The 11,274-nt window shown below is 47.2% G+C and overlaps 1 protein-coding gene across 1 annotated transcript in view; it reads right to left on the bottom strand.

Moving 5' to 3' along the window:
* Positions 1–6,152: 6,152 nt before the first annotated feature.
* CLRN1 (clarin 1) overlaps positions 6,153–11,274 on the bottom strand; it is a 38,045-nt gene continuing 32,923 nt past the window's right edge. Inside the window, exon 3 of the mRNA XM_015072485.3 lies at positions 6,153–6,418. Coding sequence (XP_014927971.1) covers positions 6,153–6,418 — 266 coding nt within the window. The remainder of the gene's footprint in view (positions 6,419–11,274) is intronic.

Below are 11,274 nucleotides of genomic sequence, written 5' to 3'. Positions count from 1 at the left end.
CATGAGTTCGAGCCCTGCATCGGGCTCTGTTGACAGCTCAGAGCCTGGAGCTGCTTCAGATTCTGTGTCTCCCTCTCTCTCTGCTCCTCCCCCATTCACACTCTGTCTTTCTCTCTTTCTCTCTCTTTCAAAAATAAATAAAACATTAGGAAAAAAAAGATGTTTTAGGTGATTTTTGTTTCTCATATTAAATGCTCCCTGATCAAGATACTAAGTAAACTAGGAAGATTTTCTTTCCTTTGATGTACAGGATAGAGGATTAGGGGATATAGCATAAATATATTTTATATCTTATATATTTATGTATTTGAAAAAGGAAATAGCGATATTGGAGGGGCAGCCATGCCCCAAGGAAATATTGGGGGGGGGGCAGCCATGAAGTTTGATACAAAGTAAAAAAAAAAAAAATCTGAAGCAAAGAGCTTCCGGTTTAGTGCTGATATGTGTGGAGAGATATTTCATTGTTTCTGTCTGGTGTGTTTTTCTGCTCCCCTGTGCTCACTTCATTTCTTCATCTGTACTCCAGAGACCTCTGCCCAATCTAAGCACATAAACTTTGGGGAAAGGGGGTGACTATGGTGAACTACAAAGGTGATGCTAAGTTCAAGAGTCACTAGTTCAGATGGGAAATAGAGTCTGAGACATTCTTGTGGAATATGTCTGCTTTTGTCTCCAAACTAGCTAGAAAGTTCCTAGGGTTGGGAATGGGTGGGAGGGAGAGAGGAGATCCTCCTAGATTAAATCTAGAATCTGTGCTGGAGCACATACCGTCTTCTTCCAGCACCAGAGAACATTGGGGAAACTGAGTTGGTTCCTACTTGTCATCCTCGTTGCTGCTCAGGTGAAGCCCAAGATGACAGCCAGGAGGAGGTCTCCTGCCAACCGACCTGCAGGACGGACACTCTTCTGGGCTCCAAGACTTCACTAAGGCTTTGTCTGACCCAGAACTGTGAACTATCCTTCCTCCAAATACCCTGACCCCTCAGGACGGGGAGAGCGAGGGGAAGTAGTGGTGTGGAAGGGAAAATGACTGCCGGACTAACCATCACCCACATAACAGCTCCAAATGCGCACAGTGACAGAACTGCCCTCTCAGCTCCTTCAGATACATTAAAGAACTTCACTTGGCATTCGTTTTTTTTAATGTTTATTTTTGAGAGAGAGAGAAAGAGAGAACAAGAAAGAGAGCACTAGTGGGGGACGGGGGGAGGCAGAGAGAGAGAGGGAGACATTGGATCTGAAGCAGGCTCTGCACTGACAGAGGAGAGCCCGATGTGCGGCTCGAACTCACAAACTGTGAGATCATGACCCGAGCTGAAGTTGGACACTTAACCGACCGAGCCACCCAAGGGTCCCTGGCATTCTTTGATTAGGTATGCAGTTGTTTACCATTTTGTGAAGATTGAAACTCTAGGATAATTGTTGAATTTTGGTAATTAATGTAGTTAAGGGATATCATTGGACTACTTGGGGTTTTTTTTTTACTGGCAAACTTAAAACTCTGTCTTTAATAATAAATTGAAGCTTTGAAAAGAAAATAAGGATAGAGAGTGTTCATGGATATTCTTCTCTCAACAAAGGATTTTTTTTAATGTTTTTTTCTCATTCTTTTTACATTTCCTCCCCACAATCCTCAGTGCCTCATAGACAGCTAGATCCATTGTAGATGTGAGATAAAAATGGTTTTGAATGATTGAAAAAGGGTTTATTAATCATTGTTTGGAAAGAATCCTGAAGGATATCGGCATAAGCAAAGTGTTCATTTCCTCTTTAGATATTTATGCAGAAAATTCACTCTCAAGTCTTCATTTCAGCTGGTGGTGGGTAATATGGCCACAGGGTCACAGCTTCACAAAGGACAGTGGCCAGACAGGACCTAGTGGTGGTGGTGGAGGGTGCTCCTGACCCCAGGCTACCAATGAAGAGGCCTGGAGAATGTTTCATTGGCTTGAAGCAGAAGAGCTTTGCTAGAAAAGAGAGCCTTGGTGGCCTGGCCAAGGTGAGCTAGGCTGCAGCAACGAATAACCATCCGAACTCAGTGGCTTTATAGGAAGTTTCTTTACCAGTCTTGTCACACTCCGGTACAGGTCCTGAAGCCTGCCTCTGTTTCGTAGGCTCACCGCCTGGATCCCATGACCCCCGAGGCTACAGCACCGGGCAAGGACACAGCTGGAGGATGGTGTAGGATGTTCTTCAGTGCCAGGATTGAAAGTGGCATGAGTCACTTCAGCCTATACCCTATCCGTCCAGACTCACTTGACCGCAACGCAAAGTGGGCTGGGAAATGTGGTTCGGCTGTGTGCCTACGAAGAATGTGGGGGAGGACACGTAGCATTTGTCTGCCACAGAGAATCAGGGGGAAGAGTGACAGCAAAGGAGTGGGAGGAAAAGAGCACCTGTGGGATGGGAACTAAGTGTACATGCCCGCTTCTCTAGGGGCTTCTGGCCTGGGATGTGCAACCGACACAATCCTTCATTCTACTCGGCTAAATGGAAGGATAGCGACTTAAGTGCAAATTAGTGAGCTGTGGCATCCTGGAATCCATACCTGCGAATTAGATAGGAGACCCTTTTTTGCATAGGTACAGTTAGTGACAAATCGGAACCCGGGGACGTGGCAAGTGTGGGGTGAGCCGCCTGTGGGCACCGAGACCGCATGTTCCCATAGGGCCGGTGCCCGAATTACTTGAGACGCCCAGGCCACCGCTTGGTGCACCTGCTTACTGCGCCAACTGGAGGACAGAGGGGACAGAGGCTAGTGGGAGCCCCCCGGGTCTCACTCTCCTCCAGAATTAGACTCATGGCTCGCAGCGGAAGGACACATCTACCGTTCTGGTCAGTTTCAGAGCAGATCGAGGCCCCTTACACCAAGATTCTAGCAAAGAGACATAATCCTCTGAGACACTTGCCTTTTCATTGTTGGGTGGTTTTCACCACAGCACGGCTATTCCCACGGGGTCTCTACAACCACTGCCGAATACTGTCGGATAAGCTCTGTAGGCAACACTCTCTGGCGATTTCTAACTTAGGTTGTCCGCTCAGCCTCGGACTCATTCAGCCTTTCCGAATAGGCTGGTGAGTCCCAGCTCTGGGCGGGACACTATAGACGTATCTGTAGATGTACACTTATATGTTATCTAAGGGAGAGTGGTGGTGGGGGTGGGGGTGGGGGGTGGGGAGGGATGGTCACGAAGTCTGTAAATCAGAGCATACATTTATTAAATTTACAGTAGCACTTTTAGGAGCAAGAAAGTGTTTCCTGAGGGGGAACTTCATCCCAGAAGCCAGGGCCCCACGCCTGCCCAGTCTTTCTCTCTCTAGTTTCAAGGAGCAGGTACCTGTTTCTCTAAACTGACCAGCATTGCTTTGTCCACTTGCCACTTGGAGGAGGCGGCTTATCTGTTGAACCAGCCATCACCCCTGATCCAGAAACGACTCACATGTTGAAAGGGGTTGAGAACTGGTATGCCACCAGATCAAACACTGAGCACCCACACAGTGCAGGATCCAAACATCTAAATAGAAGGGTGGGGGACAGCAAGGGAGTTAGAAAAACCAGGCCGATGGCTTGGGACTGGCCTTGACGAAGCATTTCTGTAACAACCACACTTTTACCTGTACTGGATCTTGCTGGAAGGGGAGAAGTTGGGGACAATTGAGAGAGAGGTTAAAGCGCCCTGATTTCCGGCCCCCAGAGTCTCTCCCTTGCCTCTTGCTCAGGTTTGCATCAGTAAATGGTCCAGACCATATCCGTTCTAATGGCAAGTCGTGCTTCCCTCGAAGCTGGTGCACCCTGATACTGCCCCGGCGAACCCATCCTCCCTCCACCAGAGTTGGGAGGGGGCAGCCCCCCACCAGGCTCTCCCAAAAAAAACGGGCAGAGGGAGAGGAGAGGAATCGCCCTAAGATTGTGTAATGTGTGAGCCACCAGCCAGATTGATCCGCCCTGAATGCTTGTGAAGTGACTAGAGAGCAGCTGTTCTGAGGGAGCAGATGGGGCCATGAGAGCAAAAGACCTTTGTGGAAAGCGCACAGAGGTGAGGCGCCCTCCTCCTCCTGCAGCCCGCCCTGTCTGCACTTGTTTAGTCCCGAAGCTTCCTCCTATGGCCGTGAACATGTCTTGCACGTTCACTGCAGGGGGTACCCCGAACGACTTGGGACGGCTTTCATAGCTCCTCCCCATTCCTCCCCCCACCCCCACCCCCACCCCCACCCCCACCCCGGCGTGATGAGCGTGGGTATTCTCCGAGCTGATGAGGGCGGCTGCAGACAAGTGGAAAGGAAACCGACCAACAGACCGTGGAACTGTGTTTGCAGCCCCAGAGCCAGCAGGGGGCCCCGCATCCCTAAGAGAATGTGAGGATGCTGGCTGCCACCTGGGGAGGGAGGTCGGACACAGCATAATGAGTGTCACTCTTCGGCGCCTTTGATCCCCATAGAGGGAGCCACAAAAGGAGTCCTGGCCAGATCCCTCTTCTAAGGATCACAGGCCACTGGAACCACACATTTCATCGGAGAGAGGAAAGGGACACAATGTAAGGGCACTCTTCTGAGGGCCCAGATTGTATCTTGTTTTATTTTTGTGTGTGGCACGATTTGCAGGGACCAGCAGCCCTGCCTCGACTTCCCATCCAGGGACCATTGTTAGTTCGCCTATTAGGTTCTCATTAGATTTTCAGCCGCTGCTCCGACTTTTCTCTTTTTACAGAAGAAAGAACAACTGGGGACTTGTTTCCTGAAGAAAGCGTGGTGTTAGAAGTTTTTCAAACCTCTGAGAAGAGAGAGAGGTCAAATGAGAATGTGGGGGCCTGGCTTTCCAAGATCTCAGGCCAATTACTGCGTGGGGAAGGTCCTTGGGCCTTCCTGCCCCCTCCCAGCTACGGAGGCTTCTGTGTTTAACTGTTGCGTGAAGACTTCCAGCACTGGACTCCACTAGCCTGAGCTAGAATTAACATCCTTTCATTGCCAGACTGACTTGTGGTCTTCTAGAAATTCTCCGGGTGTATTTCCTGAATGAAGGTGTGGGGACAGGCATCTGGAAAGTAAAGGTGTATTCTGATGTCAGCCTATGGGCCACGGATCACCAACAGAGCAAGTTGCTTATCAGGGATATAAGCAGTCATTTGTTTCTTGTAAATTGTTCCAAAAGGGAAAAAGTACTTTTTTTTAAGTGAGCACTTTCAGAACCTCTTGCATGGCGGCTAAGTACCCAGTGGCGAGGGGCCTGGTGGTGTATTCTCTGTCATTCTCTGCTTCCTGAGTGCTTTCTTGAGGGCAGCAGGTCAGGGACAGAGGAAGTGTCTGTTTGGACTCACTTGTGGTCTTTGGTCAGCTGCAGGTCAATTTCATGGGTAATTCAGGAAAAAGAAAATGGGCTTGGGTCATGCTTTGTGACAGCCAGGCCCAAAACCGAGATGTAGTGATACCATCACAATCCCAGAATGTAATGTAATTTTCATAAGTGGGAATTAGTGCTTAAAGACACTAAAGTTAGAAACAACAGCCCCAGTGAGTCATTTGCATTAAGTTTACTAAGAAGAGTCATTTTGCATGATTCGTCAGTGGTCCCAGCAAGTATGTCTGTTTAAAGTACTGTGTTTCCCCATCCGCCTTTTTTTTTTTTTTCCATTTAGAGGTTTGCAAATTTTGACCAACAGGCATGGATAATAAGACTGTGCTTTAAACGAACTTAAAAAAAAAAAAAGCATGTGGATACTTTTCATCAATGCTCACTTAGTGCACTATCATTTTAGGAAAGCGATTCCAGCTTTATTTCCTGGTATCTCTGGCAACAAATGTGTGGATGTATCAGAAATCGTATTTGTTTGTATTAAAACATAGTCCCCGTGCCTTTTCATTCCTTCCTGATGGAGCAGGCATTTTACACTTTGATGCGTACATAGGGTAACAATTTGTCCCTTCTAGTCAAGAGCTTTAAGCAAGCAGTTCCCATGAAGTAAAACAACCTTCTCAAACCTTCCTTCTGCTCCCCTTACTGAGCCTGTATCCTTAGTACCTCATCTGTAAACATTGCCACGGAGGGCTTGGATGCTTTCATTTGTGCATCTGAAAGGACGGACAAAATTAACCATTTCCAAGTGACCAGAGCAAGTCGACTCCCTTACTTGGCAGATCACAGGAATAGTTGCCTTTCAGTACATTAGATCTGCAGCTACATTGGTCGTCTCCGTGTCTTTAGATTTTGCAAAAGGAAACTGAAATCCAGCAAGTCGTATTAAGAGCCCATTCAAAAAATGAACAAAAAAGCAAATGAAAACAACCCAGAACGAAGCGGTGTATTTTTCACTTTGTGTTTTGTAGGCGTAAGTCCCTTCTTTATCATTTGCAATTTTTTCTGAGAGGTGGTGGATTTTCACTTCAGAGGCAAACAGTATCATGACAAGACAGCCACAGGAGCCTGCAACAGAAGGAGCAATTGTTGTCACAAATATTTCCGATTGTAAGGGGCAGGGAAGAGGGTCAGTGTGGAAACTAAAGAAAGCCTTTACCATCACCCTCGTTGGCATCCTTCTCCAAAAATATAGCATTTCACATTTGTAATCATGAGCCTGATTCTCCAAGTGATGGGTGGGGGGCCTGAGTTATGTCCGTGAGCAAAGAAGATTTGGTGGAGGTGGGGAGGGTAGAATCTAGCTGATGTCACGAAGACTGGGAGATGTTCCTCTCTGTGTGATGAGTGGGCTGAATGGCTGGCTGGGCACCTTCAAAGCACAATGGTGGGATCCAGCTACAAAGCAGCCACTGCTGTGATGTGACTTTAAGAGAACAAATTTCTCTGTACTTCACAGACCATGCAGAAAAAATTCCAGCCATGCAGCCCCCTTATGAAAGGGCCTAGGGCTTCCTTCAGAAGAGTTCCATGACCTCTCCCTCAGAAGGGCTCCTCTCTCCTCCAGCTCCCACCTGGCCACGGCTGCCCAGAGGAGTCCCTGAGCAAAGGGAGCCATACATAAAGCATTGAAGCGACAGTATCTGTTCTCCTTGTGTCTAACAAAACTCGGGATTTTTACCTGGGTGTGTGTGGCTGCCTTGAGTAAAGGCCTCACTGTTTGGTTGAGAGGGGCGGGGTGAGGGCAGGAGAGTTTCCTTGAAGTATGCATGTATCAGATGGCTGCCCTGTCTTCTCCCCCTTCCTCCTTCCTGTAGCTGAAATATGGATGCAATGGCTGGAGCTCCAGCAGACATTTTGGACCAGGTGGCCTCAGAAATGGAAGCCATGTACTATAGAAAAACAAGAATGGAGGAGTATGGATTTCAGACACCTGGAGCTACCAGGCCAACCCTAGACTTCAAACTCTAGGTTTTTATGTGGAAGAAAAATAAATATCTATTTTGTTTAATCCACTATTATTATTTTTCCCTCATGTACTACTCATCGGTAGCCTAATCTAATCTTAAAGGTGCAGCTGTGGTGTGGGTGATCTCCCTGCAGGACAGGGGCACTCCATACTGAGTGGTGCCTGGAAGTTCTGAGAGGCCCTCTCCCTGAAGATGGAGAATGGGAGACCCCCAGATGGGTGGGTGGCACAGAGGACAGAAGCAGGTGGCAAGTGGATAACAAGGTGCCCAGGCCTTCCACAGCTAGTGTTGCATCCCAGGCCACCTCGGTGGGGGTCGAGTTAATAGGAGACTTGCTGAGATGGTCTTCTAACTTGGGTCAAACCAGTTTGGATTCGGACCCTGATTCCTCCACTTACTCTGTGAAATTAGGCAATTTTAATCTCCAAGTCTCAATTTTCTCATCTCTAAAATGTGAATAATGGAGATGATGCACGATTAGCACTTGTCATGAGAATTGACACACATAAATGCTTACTAATCAGTAGCTATTCCTACGCTTTTTATGTACTCTTTTCATCTTGCAAGTCCTTGCCACAATCCCTTACCCCCCACCCCCACCCCACCACACACCAAAAACCCCTGACTCTTTCGGATAAGCCCCCCAAAAGAATATAGAACAGGCTCTTGTTCCTCCAATTACTCTCCCATCAGGTTTATGACTCCTTTAGAATGGGTAAGTGCTTTTTGCCCTTCAGTTAAAGTTTATTCAGATACCCTGGGAGCAGCAATATACTGGCTTCAGTACCCATTCATTAATTCACTCATTCATTGATTCCACTCGGCGTGCTATGTGCCAAGCTCAGGGATAATGGTGGATATGTAAACGTTAAAGAAAATACATATGGTTTCTGCTCTAACAGAGAATAGAATAGGGTAGGGAACACACATAAGACAATTGTAAACCGATTTCAGTGAGTGTAATAGCAAGGGAGGTACAGGTGGCTATTACTGAGAGGGTGGGCAGCATCATGGAAGGTTCCCTGGAAGTAGCTGTAGGAAAAGTTAGCTGAGCAAAGGGAGGCTGGACCGGTGTGGGGAGTGGTCTGGACATGAGGGGCTATAATGCAAATGATGGCCCCCATTCCTCTTCCAAAGGTCGGGTTTGCATTGGGATCGAGGTAGAGACGGGATCTTGTGGGAGTAAGAGGTGAAGGGTGGGGTGAGCAGGGAAGGAGCTATCCCATTTCTTTCATTTTAGAATTTTGCATAGGGCTGGCCCATCCGCTTGATCATCATCGTAATATACCCCCAAATAATCAAATGATGCACTTCACTTCTCGCCAGCCTCAGCGCAGTAGTTGAGAGCATTCCTTTGTAAAATTCGTCAGCCTATTTTTGTATTCGGAACTTAAAACCAGAGCTCTCCCCTGGCAAAATCGTATTATTCCTTTCTTGTTAGATCCAACAAAAAGGCTGCAATGCTGTTTTCTCTTTATCTTTCATTTGAAAATTGTGGAGAAAATGCCATTGCTTTTACCAGAAGAACTTTCTTTGTCTGAGGAGATGGTGAATTTCAGACAGAAGCGAAACACTGTTATTTCCTTCCTGCTTGACAGGAAAATTCAAGCTAGGTTTCCTTTTCGAGTTGTTAAATATTTTAGAGGTACTACTTTGTTAGGGCGACAGCATCATAGTGAGACTGCATTTCAAATTCCTGAAGTAAAGGTTGCTTGGGGTATCTTAAGACTCGCAGCCTTTCACCATAGCTAGTCATCCAAGCGTGCAAGCTCCCAAAACAGAGCGCATGGTCCAGTAGTTGAGAGGATGGTCTGAGATTCTGTTCTGGATTCTGGAGTTGACCATGGGGTCAACTTTGTCATTTCAGAGTCGGAGCACAATAACCTCGCTTGAATTTTTGCCAACCCTGTGACTGTGAAGAGATGTGAAGGGAAACAACTTACTGTGGTGTTAGGGTATCTTTGCTTCTCTCTGTCCATGGATCTAAAAGAGATGTGGGACCAAGGATAACTACAACCTATGGACCAAAAGATACACATGAAACGTATCTTCTCTTTGTGGCCTGGATGCCAGGCACACGGGGAGAGGTGTGTAAGGGATGGGGGTGATGGTGGGAATAGGGCTTAGCACTTTTCCAATATGGCCCTTAGTCCCCAGCAAGGGGGCTCCTTGCTCTGGGTCCCACATTTAGAGGGTGCTGCTCTCTCTCTTCTAGAAAGACCCTTCCTCACCCTCCGGTGAGGGTCAATGGGATGAGCCCATCTTGAGTCCCTCACCCACATTCTAGCTCGTGCTCCTGGGACCTGGGACTTCCCTCCCCAAACGGCCCTGAGTGCATTTCCAGGGCTGCATGGGTATCTGTCTTCTTTGGAGCAGTCGCTCTAAGGGCAGACTTTGTGGCTGGTGTTGCACAGCCCTGAGGCCTGAAGATGGCCAAGGAACAGCTACTGTGAGGGTGCAGTCAGAGCTCAGATACACAGTAGAGTGTACACGTGGGGCCCTTTGCAGTGTGGATAGAACCAAGCAAGAGGAGGGAAGTGGACAGACAGGGGCCAGCTCTTCTCTGTCACCGCATTCAGGTCCAGAATTTTAAATGTGAATGTGGCCTTCCAGGTCCTTATGGAGAGATGTTGTCAAGGCAGAAGGATAGAGCATGTCTCATTGAATAGTTTATTAGCTTATGACTTTCAAATGTTCAGACATGTGGTATGTGGACTGTTATTAATAGTCTTGCTCAAGGCCTCACAAATGTTAGGATCAGGCCTGCGTGCTTCCTTCTTCCTTTCCCCAGCTATCCATGTTCCCCAGGAGCCCCAACTCAGCCGGGGCCCTTTGGACAGATGCCTCACGTGTTTGTCTGACCAACACCGCTCCTGCTCATGAGGAAGGTTCGAGTACATTAGATGTAGGAAAGCCTGCCAAGACGTGCTCCAGCTAGAATTTGGGACATAACCAGGCACAGGACCCACGTTTTGCTGTCATGCGTCTTACCCAGAGACCAGCCATTTTCCTTTATGTGTTTGATTGCCCTGCCATCTGGCTGGTACTGTAATATTTATTTCCCCCTTTAATGACTGATTACTGAGTTAATCCCTGACTGAAAAGGATAGCTGAGTTATAGAGCTGTCACACAATGAATTACCAGTCAATTAACAAACATTTGTAATGTGCTAGACATTGCACACTCATGACTGTCCTCTGGCAGCTCTCTGGGACTGCAGAGCTGGACGCCTCTCTCCTCCAGTCCTTACAATACAGGGAGCAAAGGTCACGGCCAACAAGAGAGCTGCCTCTTCATCCCTGGCTGATCGTGAGGGTGACTATGCCGTGATGGGTGAGAACAGCCTGCCAGGATCTCTGTGAGTCCAGGGTACCGTGGGCTTCAGGGGAAATGTGTCCTCAAAGGTGAAAAAAAAAAAAAAGCTCTGATACATTCTCCTATTATCACTAAGATTGTATTGTGGGAAATAATAAATTAGAATTTCAATTCCATTTAAAGTAATGGCCAACATTTCCAGAAAGCTAGCACGTCATCTTTAAGCTCTCTTACAGATGACAAATACTAGAGGCATTCCATTGCCTCTGCAGAATGATAAATTGATAATTTCCTTCTTTAAGGAGTCTTGAAAGATGATAAATGGAGGTGGAAAAGCCACAGCTTTGCAGGTGTAGGTACTAATTTTCTGTGAAATTATGCAATCTCAGTAGAAAGCCAGTTATCAAAGGTGAGGTCTCCAGCAATAATTTCTTCCGCAAATGAAAGCGGTTCTGTCTTCACCCTGCTGTAGAGACCAGTGGCTGCTATCTAGAAAAGGGACAGCAGGACAAGTAAAACAAGTTAATACCTAAGAGTAGATTTTGAGGTCTTGATGGGGAGAAATTAGGTCACGTGTTTCCAAAGAGAAGGTGTGGATGAAAGAACACCACCAGTTAGGTTCAGCTTTTTCTCCTCAT

Source organism: Acinonyx jubatus, chromosome C2 (genome assembly GCF_027475565.1).
Source record: "Acinonyx jubatus isolate Ajub_Pintada_27869175 chromosome C2, VMU_Ajub_asm_v1.0, whole genome shotgun sequence".
In the NCBI taxonomy this organism is placed as follows: domain Eukaryota; kingdom Metazoa; phylum Chordata; class Mammalia; order Carnivora; family Felidae; genus Acinonyx; species Acinonyx jubatus.
The sequence above is the reverse complement of the archived record's forward strand: the minus strand, read 5'-3'. Positions and strand labels throughout refer to the sequence as shown.